This window comes from Eurytemora carolleeae, unplaced genomic scaffold (genome assembly GCF_000591075.1).
Source record: "Eurytemora carolleeae unplaced genomic scaffold, Eaff_2.0 scaffold1026, whole genome shotgun sequence".
In the NCBI taxonomy this organism is placed as follows: Eukaryota; Metazoa; Arthropoda; class Copepoda; order Calanoida; family Temoridae; genus Eurytemora; species Eurytemora carolleeae.
Genome location: NW_019402175.1, coordinates 1 through 19,034, shown reverse-complemented (window position 1 = coordinate 19,034; position 19,034 = coordinate 1). Strand labels below are relative to the sequence as shown.

The 19,034-nt window shown below is 31.4% G+C and overlaps 2 protein-coding genes across 2 annotated transcripts; both read right to left on the bottom strand.

Annotated features, from left to right (window-relative positions):
* Positions 1-197: 197 nt before the first annotated feature.
* LOC111718111 (ATP-dependent RNA helicase DDX55) lies at positions 198-11,729 on the bottom strand (the record flags this gene model as incomplete). The annotated part of the gene is made up of 16 exons (XM_023493616.1): positions 198-272; positions 818-916; positions 1,662-1,826; positions 3,154-3,225; positions 3,841-3,936; positions 4,870-4,956; positions 5,183-5,252; positions 5,408-5,544; positions 6,221-6,294; positions 8,505-8,590; positions 9,278-9,385; positions 9,481-9,565; positions 9,977-10,073; positions 10,322-10,394; positions 11,375-11,452; positions 11,698-11,729. Coding segments are annotated over 16 exons (1,434 nt in total), but the record flags the coding sequence as incomplete, so codon positions are not given.
* Positions 11,730-14,221: 2,492 nt separating this feature from the next.
* LOC111718109 (UBX domain-containing protein 4) lies at positions 14,222-18,985 on the bottom strand (the record flags this gene model as incomplete). The annotated part of the gene is made up of 10 exons (XM_023493611.1): positions 14,222-14,986; positions 15,343-15,383; positions 15,651-15,805; positions 16,541-16,625; positions 16,973-17,048; positions 17,319-17,395; positions 17,513-17,617; positions 17,814-18,065; positions 18,440-18,514; positions 18,860-18,985. Coding segments are annotated over 10 exons (1,063 nt in total), but the record flags the coding sequence as incomplete, so codon positions are not given.
* Positions 18,986-19,034: the final 49 nt, after the last annotated feature.

Here is a 19,034-nt window from a genome sequence, read left to right as displayed (position 1 = left end):
ATAAAATCATAACATATTAATAATTTTAAAAGCTGCGACAGTTAAGACTAAAAGTCTAAAAATAATAAAAATTTTAGTTTATACTTTGGAATTGAAGAGTTAAAAAAATGTATAAAGCATAAATTTAAATCCAGACAAAATGCAACAAATAATATTTATTTAAGAAAAAATATAAAAAATATAAAAATTACAAATGTTTAAGATTCCTCTACATCTGACATATTATCTAGTTCTATAGCTTCATCAAACTTGGAAGATTTCATCTTACCCGCCTTCAAATTCATATTTTCAAATTATGAAGCAAAATTGGTTCAAAATATTCATCTTTTTCACTGAAAAGTTAAATTCAACAAAAAACAATAATTATTTTCAGAAATTTTAAAGGATTAGAAGTCCCAAAAAATGCAAGAAAAAACAAGAAAAAAACACACATCTAATTTGACTTTCATGTCTTTCATGGTTTAGCTAAAAAAGATGAGGTGCAGGTAGTCTTGACAATCTTTTTGGATAGTTATATAAAAAAAAAATAAAACCATCAAAACAACACGTTCGATTTGGCATTATTTTTGGGTCGTTTTTGGCATATATCTTCTGCCAGGGTCAACATATGACATAGTTTTGAAAATTTAGCAAAAAACGACCCAAAATCGAACCAGCTGTAGGTGCAATGCAGGGAACCATTAATGTAAGGAAAAAGATTGAAAAAAATCTGTAGTCTTATCCTTTTCGGATAAACCTGTATCTCATTTTTATTAAATTCTCATTAAATTCTTGAATATTTGAATTCCTTGATCTTTTTTATCATTCTGTATTCCGCCTCGAACTCCTCCTCATCCTCTTTGTCCTCCTCCACCTCCTTCTCCCCCTTCATTGACCTCTTCTCTGCTCTGCGCTGCTTCTTATCCCGCCGCTTATCCTACACAACACAACAATCCTAATTTTAAAATTCAAATTTTCAAATTAATTTTTTTTACTTTTTTCACTTATTTTTTGCATGAACCATTCAGAGATAAGGACATTCTTGATAATCTCTCTTTTATTAACAGTTCAGATTTGAATTTTGAGTGCAAAAGATTTTTTTTTGTAGTTTTGGTTGATATTTTGTCTTTGGATCCGGATCCGTGGATCCGCATATTTTTGCAGAGTCGGATCCAGGAAGCCAAAATGCTGCGATCCGGATCCTAAGCACTGGTTTTGACACTCATCTTTTTTAAAGACGGCACACGTGGTTTATATGCAATGCATGTACAATCTGCAACATTTCAAACTATTGAAAAGCGATTTTGTGAAACTTTAAAAGTGTGTTTTAAATCAATGTTAGTAGAATTTACACACTTGAACAATGTACAATTTGAGAAAAACTGACTATTTCAATTTTGTTGCAAAAAGGTGAAAAACAGTCATTTAGTTTCCTTTTATATTAGATACTATAAATCCCGAAATTGCAAAGGCACAAAATTTCTTCTGGATTTTGGGGCTTGGGTTAGAAATTAGGTATGTGTTCGCGGAGCGCCAAATTTTTTTATTATGGGTTTTATTCGCTGAATTAATAAATGATTTTTGGGGGAAAATAAAAGTATCAAAAAGAATAAATAACTTGCTTTTTGATGTCCAATTTTTTCATTTTTTTACCACCAGAACATTAATAAATTCTTGAAAACATGAAAACATAAACAGTTGATGATGAATTGACCTGAATATTTAATACTGTTAACATCTACCCCTGCAGCTGGAGTAAAGTTTTGAATCTGTATTTTCTTGAGTTCTGGCATACGAGGCATCTTGAGCAAACCATAGGAGCTCGCTACCCCACCCAGATCAAGATCCTATCATTATTATTATATAACAATCAACCTACAGACAAATCAGGTTATAATGTATCAATTTCTCTCAACTATACAGCTCATCTAATGTCCGCTACTATGTTCCTTGATGTCGGAATGACGCACTTCCTAATACTCCTAGAGTTCTCAACTCCCTGATTAGTAACAGCTGATTTATTTCAGTATTTTTCAATTTGCCGAGTGAAGAGAAGCTAACGCTAAATCAAAGTATGCGACTATTATCGTGTGTTCATTATGGACTCTGAGCTTTCGCACCTAACCGTTTCAGTTTTGGTGATTGCCGACTTGCTTGCCGTTTTCTTTCTTTTTTAAGATCTTTCAAGATCTTCCAAAATCCAAAATGAAACCGTGAGCTGCCGCTATAGTATTTTTAAAGAGCTATTGTTTCTGTAGAGCTCGTAGATTGATAGATGTTTTGCGTAGTGTTCTCAAAAAAAATTCCTAAATTCACAGTTTGGGCCTGGGGGGTCAATAGAGAAGTTTAATAAAATGATGTGAACAAAATGCAAAGTTATTTTTTTGGGAAAAAAAATTCAAATCTGCTTCCAATCTTCCCAAATCCTGCCACGTTGACAAAATGAATTTTTCTATTAAAAGAATTTTTTATTAAAAATGTAATTCAAGTAATGTTTTAACAATGCTAATAATGTTTTTTACTCCCACTGTATGTAAAAAAAATAGAAGTTAATTATAACTTAATTTTTAATGTCAATTTGTCAAAGTTTAAAAAACCTAAGTATTTTTAAAACCATGGCCGATTATTCGTTTTCGGAACACGTCAAAAAATGTTCCGAGATATTTCAAAATATATTTTTCTACAGTGAGAAACAGATAACTGTGGAGTAGCACTACTTAAGTTTATTTAATGTTGTTACAACTGAAATAGTTAACTAGCAACTAACTTATCAAACCACATGTTAAATGGGTCTGTTTAAACTACAAAATTAAGGTGTCTCATGTTCATTGGACTATTTGAAGTCATAACTTCAATTTGAAGTCATAACTTCTATTTAAACCCATAACTTCTATTTGAAGTCATAACTTCTATTTGAAGGCATAACTTCTATTTGAAGTCATAACTTCTATTTGAAGGCATAACTTCTATTTGAAGTCATAACTTCTATTTGAAGGCATAACTTATATTTGAAGTCATAACTTCTATTTGAAGTCATAACTTCTATTTGAAGTCATAACTTGCATCTGAAAATCATGTTCCTATTCCAAAGTTTTTGGTTCTCACTGTATGCTAATTTGTGAGGCCTAACTTGGTAAAAATAAACATTTAAATATTAACAAATGGTTTCCTTACCTTTATTTTTAAGAGAACATTGCATTCATGTTTAGAATAGGACTGGATATAGGAGACAAATGCACGATTTCCCTAAAATTTTAATAAACGTCAATAACATTAATTAAAATGTCAATATTATTATAATAATACTAATAATAATATGATAATCTTATGAGGAAATGCGGCCTTCCTCAAAGAATGCATCAAGATTATTTCATCTCGTTTAAGAATTCCATTATTACATTTTTATCCTCATAAGATTATTATTATATCATATTTGTGAGGTTCCATGGGCACATGGGCAAGAAATTATATTAAAAAATAATTCTGGTAAAATCCGACTATTTTAAGTTAGAGCAGTTAACATTATGAAAGGTTGCAAATAAGTTTTATGCTCTTGTTCTGACTATCACTTTTTTATTTTTCTAATGTTACAATGGTAAAATGTTAAAAACACTTTTAATAAGTNCCCCCCAGTTACATCCTGTATCCACCCCTTGATTACAATCATAAATATGTTTGAAACAAACAATTTTATTTGCTGACATAAAATTGGGTTTTCCATCCGAATGAGTCGATTTAAATGCAAACATAAGTTTTTCGAAATTTAGGAATATTGTGACAAAAACCAGCCCCCATAAGATTTAAAATTCATATTAACAATACACAGCCAAGAAATCTACAAATCAGTAATCACTTTCCAACCTTGTCAAAGACTGCTCTGTCCTCGATGGCGAACTGCCTGATGGTTTCAATATAATCCTGGTTGGGTTCCGGTAAACTGGTTTTATCCAGCTCAACCTAACAAACCATTCCCTCAAATACAATTCCTTTCCCTTACATTACATTTCAGGGGTTTAAGTTGATTTAAAATTAATCAAAAACCTGTTTTGGAAATTTAACAAAACTGATAAAAAATAGCTTTTTAGAAAATGAGATAATTAACAATTTAGAACGATTTGTCAAACAAGAATTCCCAGTCACCGAAAAATTAAACGATTTGAAAGTTTCACTGTAAAAAGTGCATGCACAGGGTGTCCTAATAAACATGGAAATTTAGATGCAACTTGAGATCGCCTTCAACTTTTGAAATTTCGTAATTTCATCTTCCCTACCTATTCATCTTCCCTAACTATCCACTTCCCTCACTTCCCCCTCCCTATGTTTCCCCCTTCCCCACCCATCTCTTTTTTCTAAAGTAACCCAAGTTCCCATTTCCTTTACTTTTTTCTTTCCCCTTTACTTCCATTTCCCCCCATTTTCTTTCCCCTTTTCTTTCATTTCTTTCCTTTTTCTTTCCTCTTTTACTTTATTTCTTTCCCTTTTCTTTCCCCTTTTCTTTTCCTTTTTTCCTACCCTTCCCTCCTCTTGTGTCTTTGATTTTGAGGTAAAAAAAATGTATACACCCCTGTTATAATCTTAATAATCATAATTCCCCCAATACAAATTTGAGGCAAATCAGTATAGGGGTTCCTAAGTTTTGATCGGACAAACAAACAAAAAAACAGACAAACAGAGATTACAAATTTATATATATATAGATTACAATTATGAAAATTATAAAATTGATAAAGGAAAAATTATCTTTTTAATTATTAGGGAGGTTTAGAAAAATATAAATTAGCCAAAGGTAAGAAAAAATATGGAAAATTATTGAGTGTTAATAATGTAATGATGTATTGTCAGTGTTGTTGTAGATGTTATTTATTTGTTGTTGCTGTTGTTATTATTTACCTGATTCCCAATTCTAGCAGTTCTGCCACATCTGTGCACAAAGGATTCTGCATTGCTTGGAGGATCAAACTGTAGAACCCAGTTGACCTGTACATTAATAATATGAACAAACGGTTTATTACCATCAGCAAATCAACAAACACTGATATGTACAAATCTGTTAAATGTTTATTGACACTTGTACACTGAACAGTAATTTTGAATTTAACATGATAGTTCAAACTAAAAATTGAGTTATCCTGTTTATAATTTTTACAAAATAAAATACGCAATTCAAGAAATTGTGTGTCAAAACTAAAGCAGGACTTTTTACCTCTGGAATATCAACCCCTCTCGCCATTACATCTGTACAGATTAGGAGTCCTGATTCAAGGTTCTTAAACCTATTTGAAATTTTTTTCTTATTAAGGCATGTAGATTTATTAATAAGAAATAAAGTGCAGGGTTTAAGTATGAATTAAAAGAGTAAAAAAGAATATGTCGTAAAATTCAGACAGTAAAAAGAATAAAAAAGTATGGAATTTGGAAAAAGGTTTTCCTTTCAAAAATCTTGTATCTTTTCTTCTTCATCTTCCCATGGATAGCTAGGACATCAGTTCCAGGTAAAAGTTTTGAGAGCAGGATAGAGAAATAATCCACTACAGCACACGTGGCAGCAAACAATAGGATCTTATCCTAATCAAACCAAACCAAACATTATAGTTAAACCAAACCAAATAATTAATCAACTTATACAGCCACTCTGAATACTAATTCTTATTATGAACTTCATTGATATTCTAAATAACCCAGAATAATATAAATTGATTGATGACTTTTAAGTCGTCTTTGTTGAATTCATTAAAGGTATCCTTATTTTAGCCATTTTTTTGTTGTTAAATAATAACAAAATAGCCCTAATCCTGCTCTTTCCAAAATAAGGTCTGCCATCTTTAGCTCTAAAAAAATACCAGAGATTTTAATAAATGTTTCACTTTAAATCTATTAAATAAAACAATGAAATTGTCTTATTCTGAAATCATTTATATCTCCTGTAATTATCTAAAAGAGAAACTAAAAGAAGTTATTTTATAAAGCACAATTGGTATGGTAGATGATCAAGAACATATTAAAAGTAAGCCAAACCAAATGGGTTTCACGAGTTTAATTGTCATTAGTGCATATTAACTCTGGTACATGTCAAATTAGACACTAAAACCAATGTAAAAATTTAACCATGATACAAGTTTAATTGAACTAATGTACATGTCAAATTTAACCATGGTACAAGTTTAATTGAACTAATGTACATGTCAAATCTAACCATGGTAAATGAACTATGGTATAATATGAAAAAAACAATGCTGATTTCCTGTTTATGTAAGAGCAGGAACTCCACTAGTTGGGCAAATTTAGCCTTAGGTTCACAGAGACAATAGAAATTTTCTGAAAACCACGAAAACTTAAGTTCCAAAAACAAAATATAAATATTCTAAATCAACGATTCCATAATAAACAAGTCAATAATGTGATATTGATACTTGTAATATTTTAAATAATTTGTTAAAATTTCCGACATAGTCTGTACTTAATGTGGAAGATATTGTATTTTTTTCTAGGTTTAAGAGTGTTGATTTCGATAATTCGTATACGTTTTCCTGCAGTAGAGATGGGCAAGTTACTTTTGTGAGAAACCACAATTGAAAATAAGCAGTTTTAAGATTTTAAACATTGATATAAAATTCATACTTTATCAGACAAAGCTTTTACGGGAACCATTCTGAATAGGACATTGCCATCTTTGCATGGAGAGTCACTTGAAATTACGCTTACAGTCCCTTTAAGAGACAAGTTTAAAGTAGACCAAGCTAGCTATAAAACCTTAGAACCCCCTTCTTATAAATTAAAGGGACTGTCAAGGAAAAATGAAAGGGGGTGGGGGCTGAAACCTTGAAAATTTAGAAGTTGATGGCGACCTATATGAGTTCTATCTAAAGTCCCTGTCTCGGTCTGTATCTTGTGACAATGATGTTGCACTGCCATTGGTGGAAGTTCTGGTCACGTGATACAGCCGTATTAATTACATTATCAATTATATCTATTGAAAATTAAAATTATTAAATTCAAATTATAATAAGAGCGTACCTAAGCTGTTTAGGTTCCGATTGGTTGTGTATCTACTCAATGTGATCTGTTTAAAACTTTGATTTATATACCACATCTCATATCGACAAGTTTTGTTATAACAGATGACACAGTTTTATATTTTCTCGAGAGACAGGAACATACGATAGAACTCCTATAGGTCACGATAAACATCTGAAGTGTATCAGCATATACCCCCTTTCATTTTTCCCTTAAGGCGTGTTTTCAAGTGAACTCTGTTAATAAATTAGCATTTCTGATTGAAGGCAGTACAATTTAAACTTTTGTCTCGTCAAAATTGAAAAGGATATCCTCTGTTCCCTCACAATTGAACGTTTTCAATTGCAGTTCCTCTAAAAAGTTACTTGGGGATTTATGCTGCATAGACAATTAAGGAAATTATGAGAATTTAAATCTTTTCAAGAATTAAAACGACGATATCTTTTTATATTGTTTTTTAGAAAAAAGTTTGAAGGAAACTGTTGTGAATCGGAACAGTTTTGAGTGGGTACGTTTAAAGAATCCATTTTTTTAAATTATGAAACAAAGACGACAAAAATGTAACAAATATTCTTCAGTAAACTAATTAGATATTTAAGAACATATTTCTGAGAAGAAATTTGTCAATAAATCAATGTTAGAATCAATGATTTCGTTTTCATCATTATATTAAATTTCTCATTCTTTAGTTCCTCTAAAAAGTTACTTGGGGATTTATGCTGCATAGACAATTAAGGTAATTGTGAGAATTTAAAACTTTTCAAGAATAAAAACGACGATATCTTTTTCATTGTTTTTTAGACAAAAGTTTGAAGAAAACTGTTGTGAATCGGAACAGTTTTGAGTGGGTACGTTTTGAGAATCCATTTTTTTAAATTATGAAATAAAGACGACAAAAATGTAACAAATATTCTTCAGTAAACTAATAAGATATTTAAGAACATATTTCTGAGAAGAAATTTGTCAATAAATCAATCTAAGAATCAATGATTTCGTTTTCATCATTATATTAAATTTCTCATTCTTTACTAATTTGTTCACAGATTTCTACAATTTCTTCAAATGTTGTCTTTTCAATAAAATTTTCAAAAAGTCTACAGAAAATGTTTGTGAAGAATGAGAGAGTACAGAAACTAATAACTGAATAAGATTACTTATTTTCAATGATAAGAGTTAATTTTTAATTTATAAACCTGTTCCTCAACAACTTATTAGTTAACTGTAGAAATTTTGTTACCTTTTCTGTCGTAGTTATTAATAATAAAAAAAAACAATCTCAAAACGTACCAGGCAACCAAATTGATGATTTTTAGCTTAGACATTGTGCTTAAACTAGGTGACTATACGTCAAAGAAACGTTTTATATGTCTAAAATGATTCCTAAAAAATGGTTCACAATACTACATTCTCAGTTTGACCACCATACATTGTCGGTCCCTCCTTTTATCGGTGAATTTGAAGTATTCACTTAAATCTGATTGGGATGAAATGAACAAATATTATTTTCGTTCCTAGTTTGATTGGAGTTCTTGAGATTACATTAGCATCAGTTCCTTTCTCTCTCACAGTTATCATTACAGGGTTTCTTAACCCTGCCCTAAACACACCAGTTATACAGTTTAATCCAGAACTTTGGAGAAATAGAAAGAATTTATAAAAGGTCGTTGTCTAACTTACTGAAAATGGAATACTGCAGATATTTGTTTTTTTTTAATTGAATAATTATATGGAGCTCTTTAAAAATGTTCCCGCATATTTCATGGCTATTTATTCATTTTTACAATTACAGAGATTTAGGTATAATAGTATAAAACCTATTGAACAAATGTCAAGACGACATTTTATAAGATGAGAGGTAAGAACTTTTGCACAAGAGTGCTAATCTAAAACGTCTCAACTTGGCTTAAGTAATGGAAGATTTTAATTTAAAGAGATTAGAGGTGCTTAATCCGTAAATATGAGACCTATGTTTGTGACTTTTACACTAGATATTTAAAAGAACTTAACTTTGTCAATCTGATCGAAAAACATACAAATTAAAAAATTAGTTCTTTCTTAAGGAATTACAGATTCAAAAGTTACAACACCGATCCTGAGTTTTCAGAAACAACTATTTGTAATTTATAATTTCCATTTTTTTCAGGGTATGTTAGGTTTTTTTGTCACAAGTTCCACATGAAGAGGTAGTTTTTTTGAAAATACAATCTACCCTGCTCTCTATGATGAATAGAACCCTTTTCATTTGATATATTTGATAGTTCTGGAGTCTACAACCCCTTGTTACCTGATAAGATTTGATATCTCTGATGTCTGTGTAGCTGAGAATAAACCGGTTCTTCTCTGTTTAGGACAGAACTGAAGGATCGTGTTTACACTGTTTTCAAATCCCAAACTGTAAACAACAAATTCAAATTTTACGAGTTTCATGAAAAGAAGAATATTTGGCGGAAAATATGTTCAAATTACTATTTAAAAAGTTAAGCTTGCCTGAGTAATCTGTCTGCCTCGTCGAGAACTAGAATTTCTAAACTTTTCAAACCCTTGGAAACCTTGTGTTCACCAACAGATGCACCTGAAACACAGTGCAGTACAGTACAGTACAGTACAGTACAGTACGGTACAGTACAGTACAGTTCAGTACAGTACAGTACAGTACAGAACAGTACAGTACAGTACAGTACAGTACAGTACAGTACGGTACAGTACAGTACAGTACAGTACGGTACAGTACAGTACGGTAAAATATAGTACAGTACAGTACAATACAACACATAACAGTACAGTACAGTACAGTACAGTACAGTTCAGTACAGTACAGTACAGTACAGTACAGTACAGACAATACAAACAAAACAAACAAAAAGACATACAAAACATACAAAAAGACAAACAATTCGTACTATGTCTGTCCGACTGTAGATGGGAAGCCGCTTAAGATTCTTTAATTCCGTTAACAGTCCCTTTAAAAGTTTCCTGGTTTTACCTGAGGATTTGCCAATGAGAAGATCTTCAATCCGTCCTGGAGTTACAACAAGGATATTTCCCCCCTCCTCGGAGTAGGTTACTGCGTCCGAACCAACCTAAAAAAAGATGGGTTATAAATAATATTTTATAAAGCTAAATTTTTTCTTTGACAACATTTGAAATATATATTTTAAAACAAAATATACCAAAATAAATACTAAATCAAATTATAGTTGATAAGAAATTTTTTTACTGTAAATACTAGGCCTTTCTTTTACGTACATTTAAAAATAACAAAAAGTCGCGGATTTTTTCTGTTTTCCTTTCGTGTATTCATACAAGAATAAATTTTTCAAAAACTTACTTTATTTCCCCCGACAAATAATCTATGGGATAATTTGTATTCAGAATCCTTCAAGAACTCTGCTAAAACTTCACTAAACAAAACAAAATATAATTCAATGTTCACTTAATACAATCCTTAATATCTGAACATTGTCTTTAGCGCAATATAAATATCTGGACAATCCCTGTAAATCAAATATATATATATATATATGAACAATCTCTTTAATACTAATACAAATATCTGAACAACCTCTTTAATACTGATTTAAATATCTAATCTAAACAATACAATCCCTTCAATACAAATATAAATATCAGAACAATACAATCCCTTTAATACAAATATAAATGTCTGAACAATACAATCCCTTTAAAATAAATATAAATATCTGAACAATACAATCCCTTTAATACAAATATACATATCTGAACAATACAATCCCTTTAATACAAATATATATATCTGAACAATTCCCTTTAATACAAATATATCTATCTTAACAATACAATCCCTTTAATAAGAATATAAATATCTGAACAATACAATCCTTTTAATACAAATATAAATATCTGAACAATACAATCCCTTTAATACAAATATAAATGTCTGAACAATACAATCCCTTTAATAAGAATATAAATATCTGAACAATACAATCCCTTTAATAAGAATATAAATATCAGAACAATACAATCCCTTAATACAAATATACATATCTGAACAATACAATCCCTTTAATACAAATATAAATATCACAATAATACAATCCCTTTAATACAAATATAAAAATTAGAACAATACAATCCCTTTAATAAGAATATAAATATCTGAACAATACAATCCCTTTAATACAAATATAAATATCTGAACAATACAATCCCTTTAATACAAATATAAATATCTGAACAATACAATCCCTTTAATACAAATATAAACATCTGAACAATACGATCCCTTTAAAATAAATATAAATATAAATATCTAAACAATACCTTTCATACAAATTTAAATATCTTAACAATCCCTTAACTATCCATAATACAAAATACCCTTTAATGGAACACCGACCTGATCTGTGAAGCTAGTTCTCTGGTGGGACTAACAATCAGAGCTCCAATTTCATGTGGAGTCAATGGGACGGGAAGCCTAAAATTTACACAATTAATCAATCAATCAACCAACCAAAATCCATAGTAAATAATTATTTGAATTGAAAATCGTGACAAATTAAGATTTTAAATAAGACTTTATAAATAACTAAAAAACGTATTTTTTCTTACAGCCAAGTAAGAAAATTGTTTAAATTTGTCCAATGTTTTCAGAAAAAGAAAAAATTAGTGAAAAGAATCGCTTATGGCGTTGTTTAAACAATAATCTGGAGAAGCTTGAACCTGTAGAGGGTCTCCAGGATAGNTTTAGCATTTTTCAATGTTTATATTATCATAAAAATCGCGGAAATTTGTGTGTACATTTGTGCGTTTTCAAAAACACTAAATGTCAACATTTTTTTCACGGCAAAATATTTTATCTTCGGCGGATTATAAACCTTCCCTGGGTTCATATGACATTTAGCTTTGGCATAGTGTAAGAAAAGCAAACGTTTTGAATTAACAGGGTTGAAAAATATACGGAGCTAAATGCCTGTGCACTTAGTACACTACATATGATTTGTATAAATAGTTTGCACCCGATCGGTTTAACCGTTTTGACGCTTTAACACAGACAAGCCAAAATATTATATAGATAGAAGATTTATATTTTTATGCTTAATGCCGATTGCTGAGTAACTGGCTTAACATACCTTTGACCGAATGTCCCTTTATTTGCTTGCTGTTAAGCTAAAAGGGAATGATCTCTTTTTATAGACACACACGATTACCCATGTTTTATGCCAGTATGCAGATACATTTTTAGAATTCTTTGTTCCTATACACTGGACTGTACACTGTTTTACAAGATACCTTTTGATAGTTTTGAGAGTGCAGGGACTGAGGTTGGGCTGTAAACCGGACCATTTATCCATTTTTTATCTGAAACTAAATAATTAAAAATAACAGAAGGATTTATCTTATTATTTTTATTGCTACTCAAAAATCTCAAGTAGATAAATGCCAAAAGTGTAAACCAAAAATAATTATCTAATACTCTAAGATAGATAAATGCCAAAAGTGTAAACAAAAAATAATTATCTAAAACTCTAAGATAGATAAATGCCAGAAGTGTAAACCAAAAATAATTATCTAAAACTCTAAGATAGATAAATGCCGAGAGTGTAAACCAAAACTTGCTAAGTAAAACTCTCAGATAGATAGATGCCAAGAGTGTAAACCAAAACTAATTAAATAAAACTCTCAGACAGATATATGCTAAGAGTGTAAACCAAAACTAACTGAAACTCTAAGATAGATATATGCCAAGACTGTAAACCAAAAATAATTATCTAATACTCTCAGATAGATAGATGCCAAAAGTGTAAACCAAAAATAATTATCTAAAACTCTCAGATAGATAAATGCCAGAAGTGTAAACCAAAAATAATTATCTAAACTCTCAGATAGATAGATGCCAAAAGTGTAAACCAAAAATAATTATCTAAAACTCTCAGATAGATAAATGCCGAGAGTGTAAACCAAAGCTTGCTAAGTAAAACTCTCAGATAGATAAATGCCGAGAGTGTAAACCAAAACTTGCTAAGTAAAACGCTCAGATAGATAGATGCCAAGAGTGTAAACCAAAACTTATTAAATAAAACTCTCAGATAGATATATGCTAAGAGTGTAAACCAAAACTAACTAACTAAAACTCTCAGATAGATATATGCCAAGACTGTAAACCAAAAATAATTAACTAAAACTCTCAGATAGGTATATGCTAAGAGTGTAAACCAAAACTTGCTAAGTAAAACGCTCAGATAGATAGATGCCAAGAGTGTAAACCAAAACTAATTAACTAAAACTCTCTGGACCATTTATCCATTTTTTATCTGAAACTAAGTAATTAAAAATAACAGAAGGATTTATCTTATTATTTTTATTGCTACTCAAAAATCTCAAGTAAGTAAAACTCTCAGATAGATAAATGCCAAAAGTGTAAACCAAAACTAATTAAATAAAACTCTCAGACAGATATATGCTAAGAGTGTAAACCAAAACTAACTAAAACTCTCATAGATATATGCCAAGACTGTAAACCAAAAATAATTAACTAAAACTCTCAGATAGGTATATGCTAAGAGTGTAAACAAAAACTTGCTGAGTAAAACTCTCAGATACATAGATGCCAAGAGTGCAAACCAAAACTAATTAACTAAAACTCTCAGATAGATATATGCTAAAAGTGTAAACCAAAACTATCTAACTAAAACTCTCAGATAGATATATGCCAAGACTGTAAACCAAAAAAAATTAACTAAAACTCTCAGATAGATATATGCCAAGAGTGTAAACCAAATCTTACTTAATAAAACTCTCAGATAGATAGATGCCAAGAGTGTAACCAAAACTTAAACTCTCAGATAGATAGATGCCAAGAATGTAACCAAACTACAACTCTCAGGATATATGCCAAGAGTGTAAACCAAAACCAAGTAAGTAAAACTCTCAATAGATAGATTCAAAGAGTGTAAACGAAACTAAAACTCTCGATAGAAAGATGTCAAAAGTGTAAACAAAACTAAATAACGAACCATATTAAAATTAAGAGGAAACTGGATAGATATCTTTGTCCAAACTGGTTAGAAAATAACTTTATTTCAAATCTAGGAAAATTTTGACATCTCTAAAAATAAAATAATGTATAATCATATTTGAAATTTAAAACAAAAATATGTATGTTATCTATATTGGAATATATTTTTATTTCTTAGATTTTTTATATTTTCAAAATTTTAATTTTGTCGAAGTCAGAAAAAAGGTATAAATCAACACAGTTTAATTTTAAATCGTTAAATCACAGTATATGCGGGAAATGGCAATAAGAACAGTATACAATATAAAATTTAAGCTCAATTTTCGTTTTTAAAGAATTATATTCAGACCCAGAAAAATAAAACCTAATAAATTACATGCAAACAGTAAAAACCAAATATTGAAACCTAGCACAGAAATGTGTATACTGTACACTGTACAGTCCTCACAAAAGCGAATACTGCATAGTGTATAGTGTACAGTGAACACTGCAAAGTGTGTAGATTGTACGCTGTACAGTATACATTATGCGATACAAATCACCCCAATTGTGAAAATAAATGTCAAGATTTAAAAAAGCCCAAGTTTTAGAAAAAAACGTTGCTAAAAACATAAAAAAATTGATAACTATGATAAAATACGCGTTTCAGAACAATTACTTAAAAATAAAATTGCAGTAGGACCTTATGTCTCGTGTATCCCAAATATATATAAAAAGGCCCACGTACGACCCAAAAATCTAGGACATTGACTTAAATATGAAATTGTTTTTGCGTACAAGAATTTCTTTAAATTGAAAATTTGAAAACCAAAACTCTGTTTAGTTAAGAATTGAGGTGCAAAACACTGAACTCTTTAAACTGTACAATTTGCATTACAACGTAAGTTATGAAGTACATTGTACTTGTCATCACACACTTGAGTTACATCTGCTGCGTACTGTTTCCATTATACGTATTGTTGTCGTCGTCATTCTCAGATTGCCGCAGGCGCCCTGTACAATATATAATGTACGTATTATTATTTATTAGTATTGTAAAATCCGCAAGTTCGAAGTGTCGGATTCTGGAACCAGAAAATCAACTTCCTCTCCTTTAATAAATAAATAAAAAACAGTCTCCCTTGTGATTCATTTTTTTATTTCTCTCAAAAAGCAATTAATGTACTTCTAAAATATAAGAATCAACGCAAACTGTAAAATCTGTTAATCTTTAGGATTTTTTTTTAAATTGGCAAAATCAACACAAAGAATTATTTGAACTAACGAATTTTGAAAATAGACTTAATAGTATTTACTTAAAATTATTTATAGAATTGATTACGTGGTTCAACTTCAATTAACATACTTACCGATATTTCCCGCTCGTGGTCCCCTATTCCCTCCTTCTTTTCTAAAAATATGCATTTTTAAACTCAAAAAGTACGGCCTGCACTTTCGGGGTTATTATTCTAATTTTTCTGAAAGTAAATGAACATTCCTTTGTAAAAACTGGTTTTCACCTGGACCTTCATAAATAAGATTTTAGATTAGTGGGCTTCAATGCGAATTGTTACTTACCAGAAAAAAAACAGATTTCTATAAAGGAATATACTTTATAACATAACGGAGAAAACAGAAAAGTTCGTACTCGTAGTTTTTAAATGACTGCTTTCCTTACCGTTGGTTGCTGGTATTATCTGGTTGAGCTGCTGGGCTGGGTTGAGGATTAATGAACCTGGAGAGGAGGGAGAACAGGAACGTGAAGGGGGTGAACAGCAGCATCATCAAGGACATCAAGGAACCATCGGATGTGGACAAAGCTCCGCCAGACCCCTTCATTTATTCGTTTTATAAATCTTATAAATTATATAAATCAAAGCCACAATGTTACCTACAGCTGGCCAAACCGTAACATTTCATAAATTTAAGCCAGATCGCTTAACTACTACCTACACTGGATCAAATCTTGAACCACTGATTCAAAGTCAATGATTCTTGAGGATTTGAATCGGTAATTAAGAATTTGAAACGATGAAAGAATGTTCAGCGACCTCTCTAATTCATTATATTCGGTCCCGGGTAATATTATATGATGGCATATCTCTAGAATTAACAGTTTCGACGCAAGAGGTGGTTTTCAACCGAGTGTTGGGTGATATTTAATTTCCATGGGAAATTATTTGAGGGCTTAGAGAACCCAAAAAATATTTAATTCAATTAAAATTGAAAATAAACAGATTTTCCTTTATCCAGTAATAGCCAATTTTTTTTAAGGATGAAGCATGACATGATATACATGAGATTGATTTTTTTAGACAAAAATATATATTTCTTGAGCTCGTTTTAAACAATAAAAGTTACTTTAAAAAAATGACTTTATAATTCACCACGCCAACACAAAATATTTCAGAGAGAAATAAAAGCAAACGACATTTTAATTACAACATGAATAATAATAATACCTGAGGTAGGACTAGAATAGTTGCTGTGGGAGCTAGCTGAATAATAATGATACCTGAGGCAGGACTAGAATAGTTGCTGTGGGAGCTAGCTGAATAATAATGATACCTGAGGCAGGACTAGAATAGTTGCTGTGGGAGCTAGCTGAAGATCCTTCAAGCTCGCGTCCTTAGACTCTAAATCTAACTCCTTCCTGGAAAATAGATATAGACATATTTTTAGAATTTTAAAAAATCAAATCAAATCAAATCAAATCAAATCAAATCAAATCAAATCAAATCGAATCGAATCATCGAATCGAATCAAATATGTTGGGATTTCCCAACGACATCCAAGTTTTATATAAAGTTTAAACTTCTTAAATTAAAGACATCATTAAGCTACCCATGCAACAATTCGTAAAATCAACCAATTGCAATAGGAGGAATTTAAGTAGTTGCTAAACAGTCTTAAGTGAGGCATCATCTAAAGGCGATTTGTGGATTCCACAGTGCGTTCCATCTCAGATTGATTGATCAATTGATCAATATTATTTTGTACTTAGGAAATGTTGTTGAGAGAGAAAACTTGGAGAAACCGGTTCCAAGATCAGAACTCACATAAGCATAAACATCTCCTGAAACAAACAAGGTAAGTATTTTAAAATCGATGGAAGATGATTTTTGAAGATTTAGGGACAAAATGAAAAATGAAAAAAAAACATAATATTTAAATTTTTTACTTAAGATCACAAATAAGCATATATTACTGCTGACAGGTTCATGAGCGCTATAATACGCTCCAGGAGGAAAATCCAACATTTAAAACCCTTACTTTTGATTGAAGTTGAATGTTACATGGAGCAGAGTCGGAGGGGAACTGATATGTTTATGAAGTTGAATGTTACCTAGAGGAGAGTCGGAGGGGAACTGATGAGTTTGACTGCCTCCATCTGGAAGCCGAAACTGGATCCGAGATATCGAACTAAATCAATTAATCGTTCCTTTAGCAACCAATTGATTAGATCAAATCAACAAATCAATGCATGCCATAAAAAGCAATTAATAATTTTTTTGTTAAAACAACTCTAAGTTCACCAACCTTCTAGAGGCAGCTGCTCTATCCGCTTCAGCTGCTTTCTCCGCCAAAGCTTTCTTTTCTTTCTCTTTCCGCTTCTCATCTTCAACCGCCTTTTCCGACGCAAATCTTAAATTAAGAATCGAATATTGATACCAACGTCAAACATTGACATTGATGGAAGCACTCAAAAGAGTATACAGGGGATATGGGGCTCAGGCCCCCTAGATCAGTAAAATCGTTGGTTTTCATGGGGTATGCCCCCTAAAAAATTAAGACAGAAATCCAAACTGAAATCAAACAAAAAATTAGATATATTTTTTACCTTGCCGCTCTGTCCGCCCGATCTTGTTCAATCTGAGCCTGAACTTTCTCCTTGGCCAACCTTGTCTCCTCCTTCTCCTTTCTCCTCTCCTTGGCCTGCTCCTTCAACAAGTCCTGCTCCTTTTTTCGCTGCATCTCCTGCAAGTTCTTCCCTAAGTCCCTTCTCTCCAGCTCCTTCTGCTTCTCCTTCTCCTCCTCCTCTCTCTCTCTAGCTTCAACCCGTTGTTGCATCATCCGTCGAGCCCGTTCAACCCTCAAATAAACATCGTCAATTTCTCTCAAGAAATTACCATTTAAAATAGTGAAGACGACATTACGGATTTCCCACATAATTTTAAAGGACCCAATTATGATACTCCAGATTCTCAACAGTAACCCTTAAAACTTTATCTGAGCGAACTTAGTGATATATTGCGGTGTCTCTAAGCGACTTACGGATTTCAGCGGCAGAAACAAGAGAGGATATTGACATAATTGATCACTTAAAAAACGACGATATCTTCCTTATTTGTTACTCAGGTAAAGGAACCTTCGTATTTCTGTTATAATTAGTATAAACTCTATTTGAAAACTCGCCACATATATTTTTGAAAAGTTAACAGTCCCTTTGTACATGAATAAATATACCTGTCCTGTATATTAGTAGGTGTATCATGACTTGTCACCTGACCAACAGTCCCAACATTCTCATCCAACATACTCCTGTACAGATTAAAAATTATAACTCAAAAAAGGATTTTTCTTCATATGGGCCAGGGACCGCTCAGGTTATTTTCCAGGGGGAGGGGGAAGAATAATTGAAATATTTAAAATATCTATTATTAAAATTTAAATTACAGGACTAGAAGGTGCTCCTCTCTCTTCTTGCGGTCCTAATATTTCCAGGGGGGAAGGGGATGTCCCCCAGTTTTCCAGAGAGGGGGACGTCCCCCCTTCCCAATCCCCCCAATAACAGAAAAAATGAGATAAAATTTATAGAAAAAAAAACATTTAAAATTTGTTTTTCTTTAAATGACCAAAAATACTAATTGTTTAAAAAAAACTCCCCTAGCTCTAGACAGCCTGGATTCCATATCTGCTGGTCCTGCTTCCTCCTCCTGGATACCAGGGGTAGGTAGAGGTGCAGGTCCATCCACCTTCAGACAGGGTTGTATATTTATTAGTTTAAAGGGACTGTAAAGGCAAAATGAAAGGGGGTATAGGTGAAACCTGAGAATCTCAG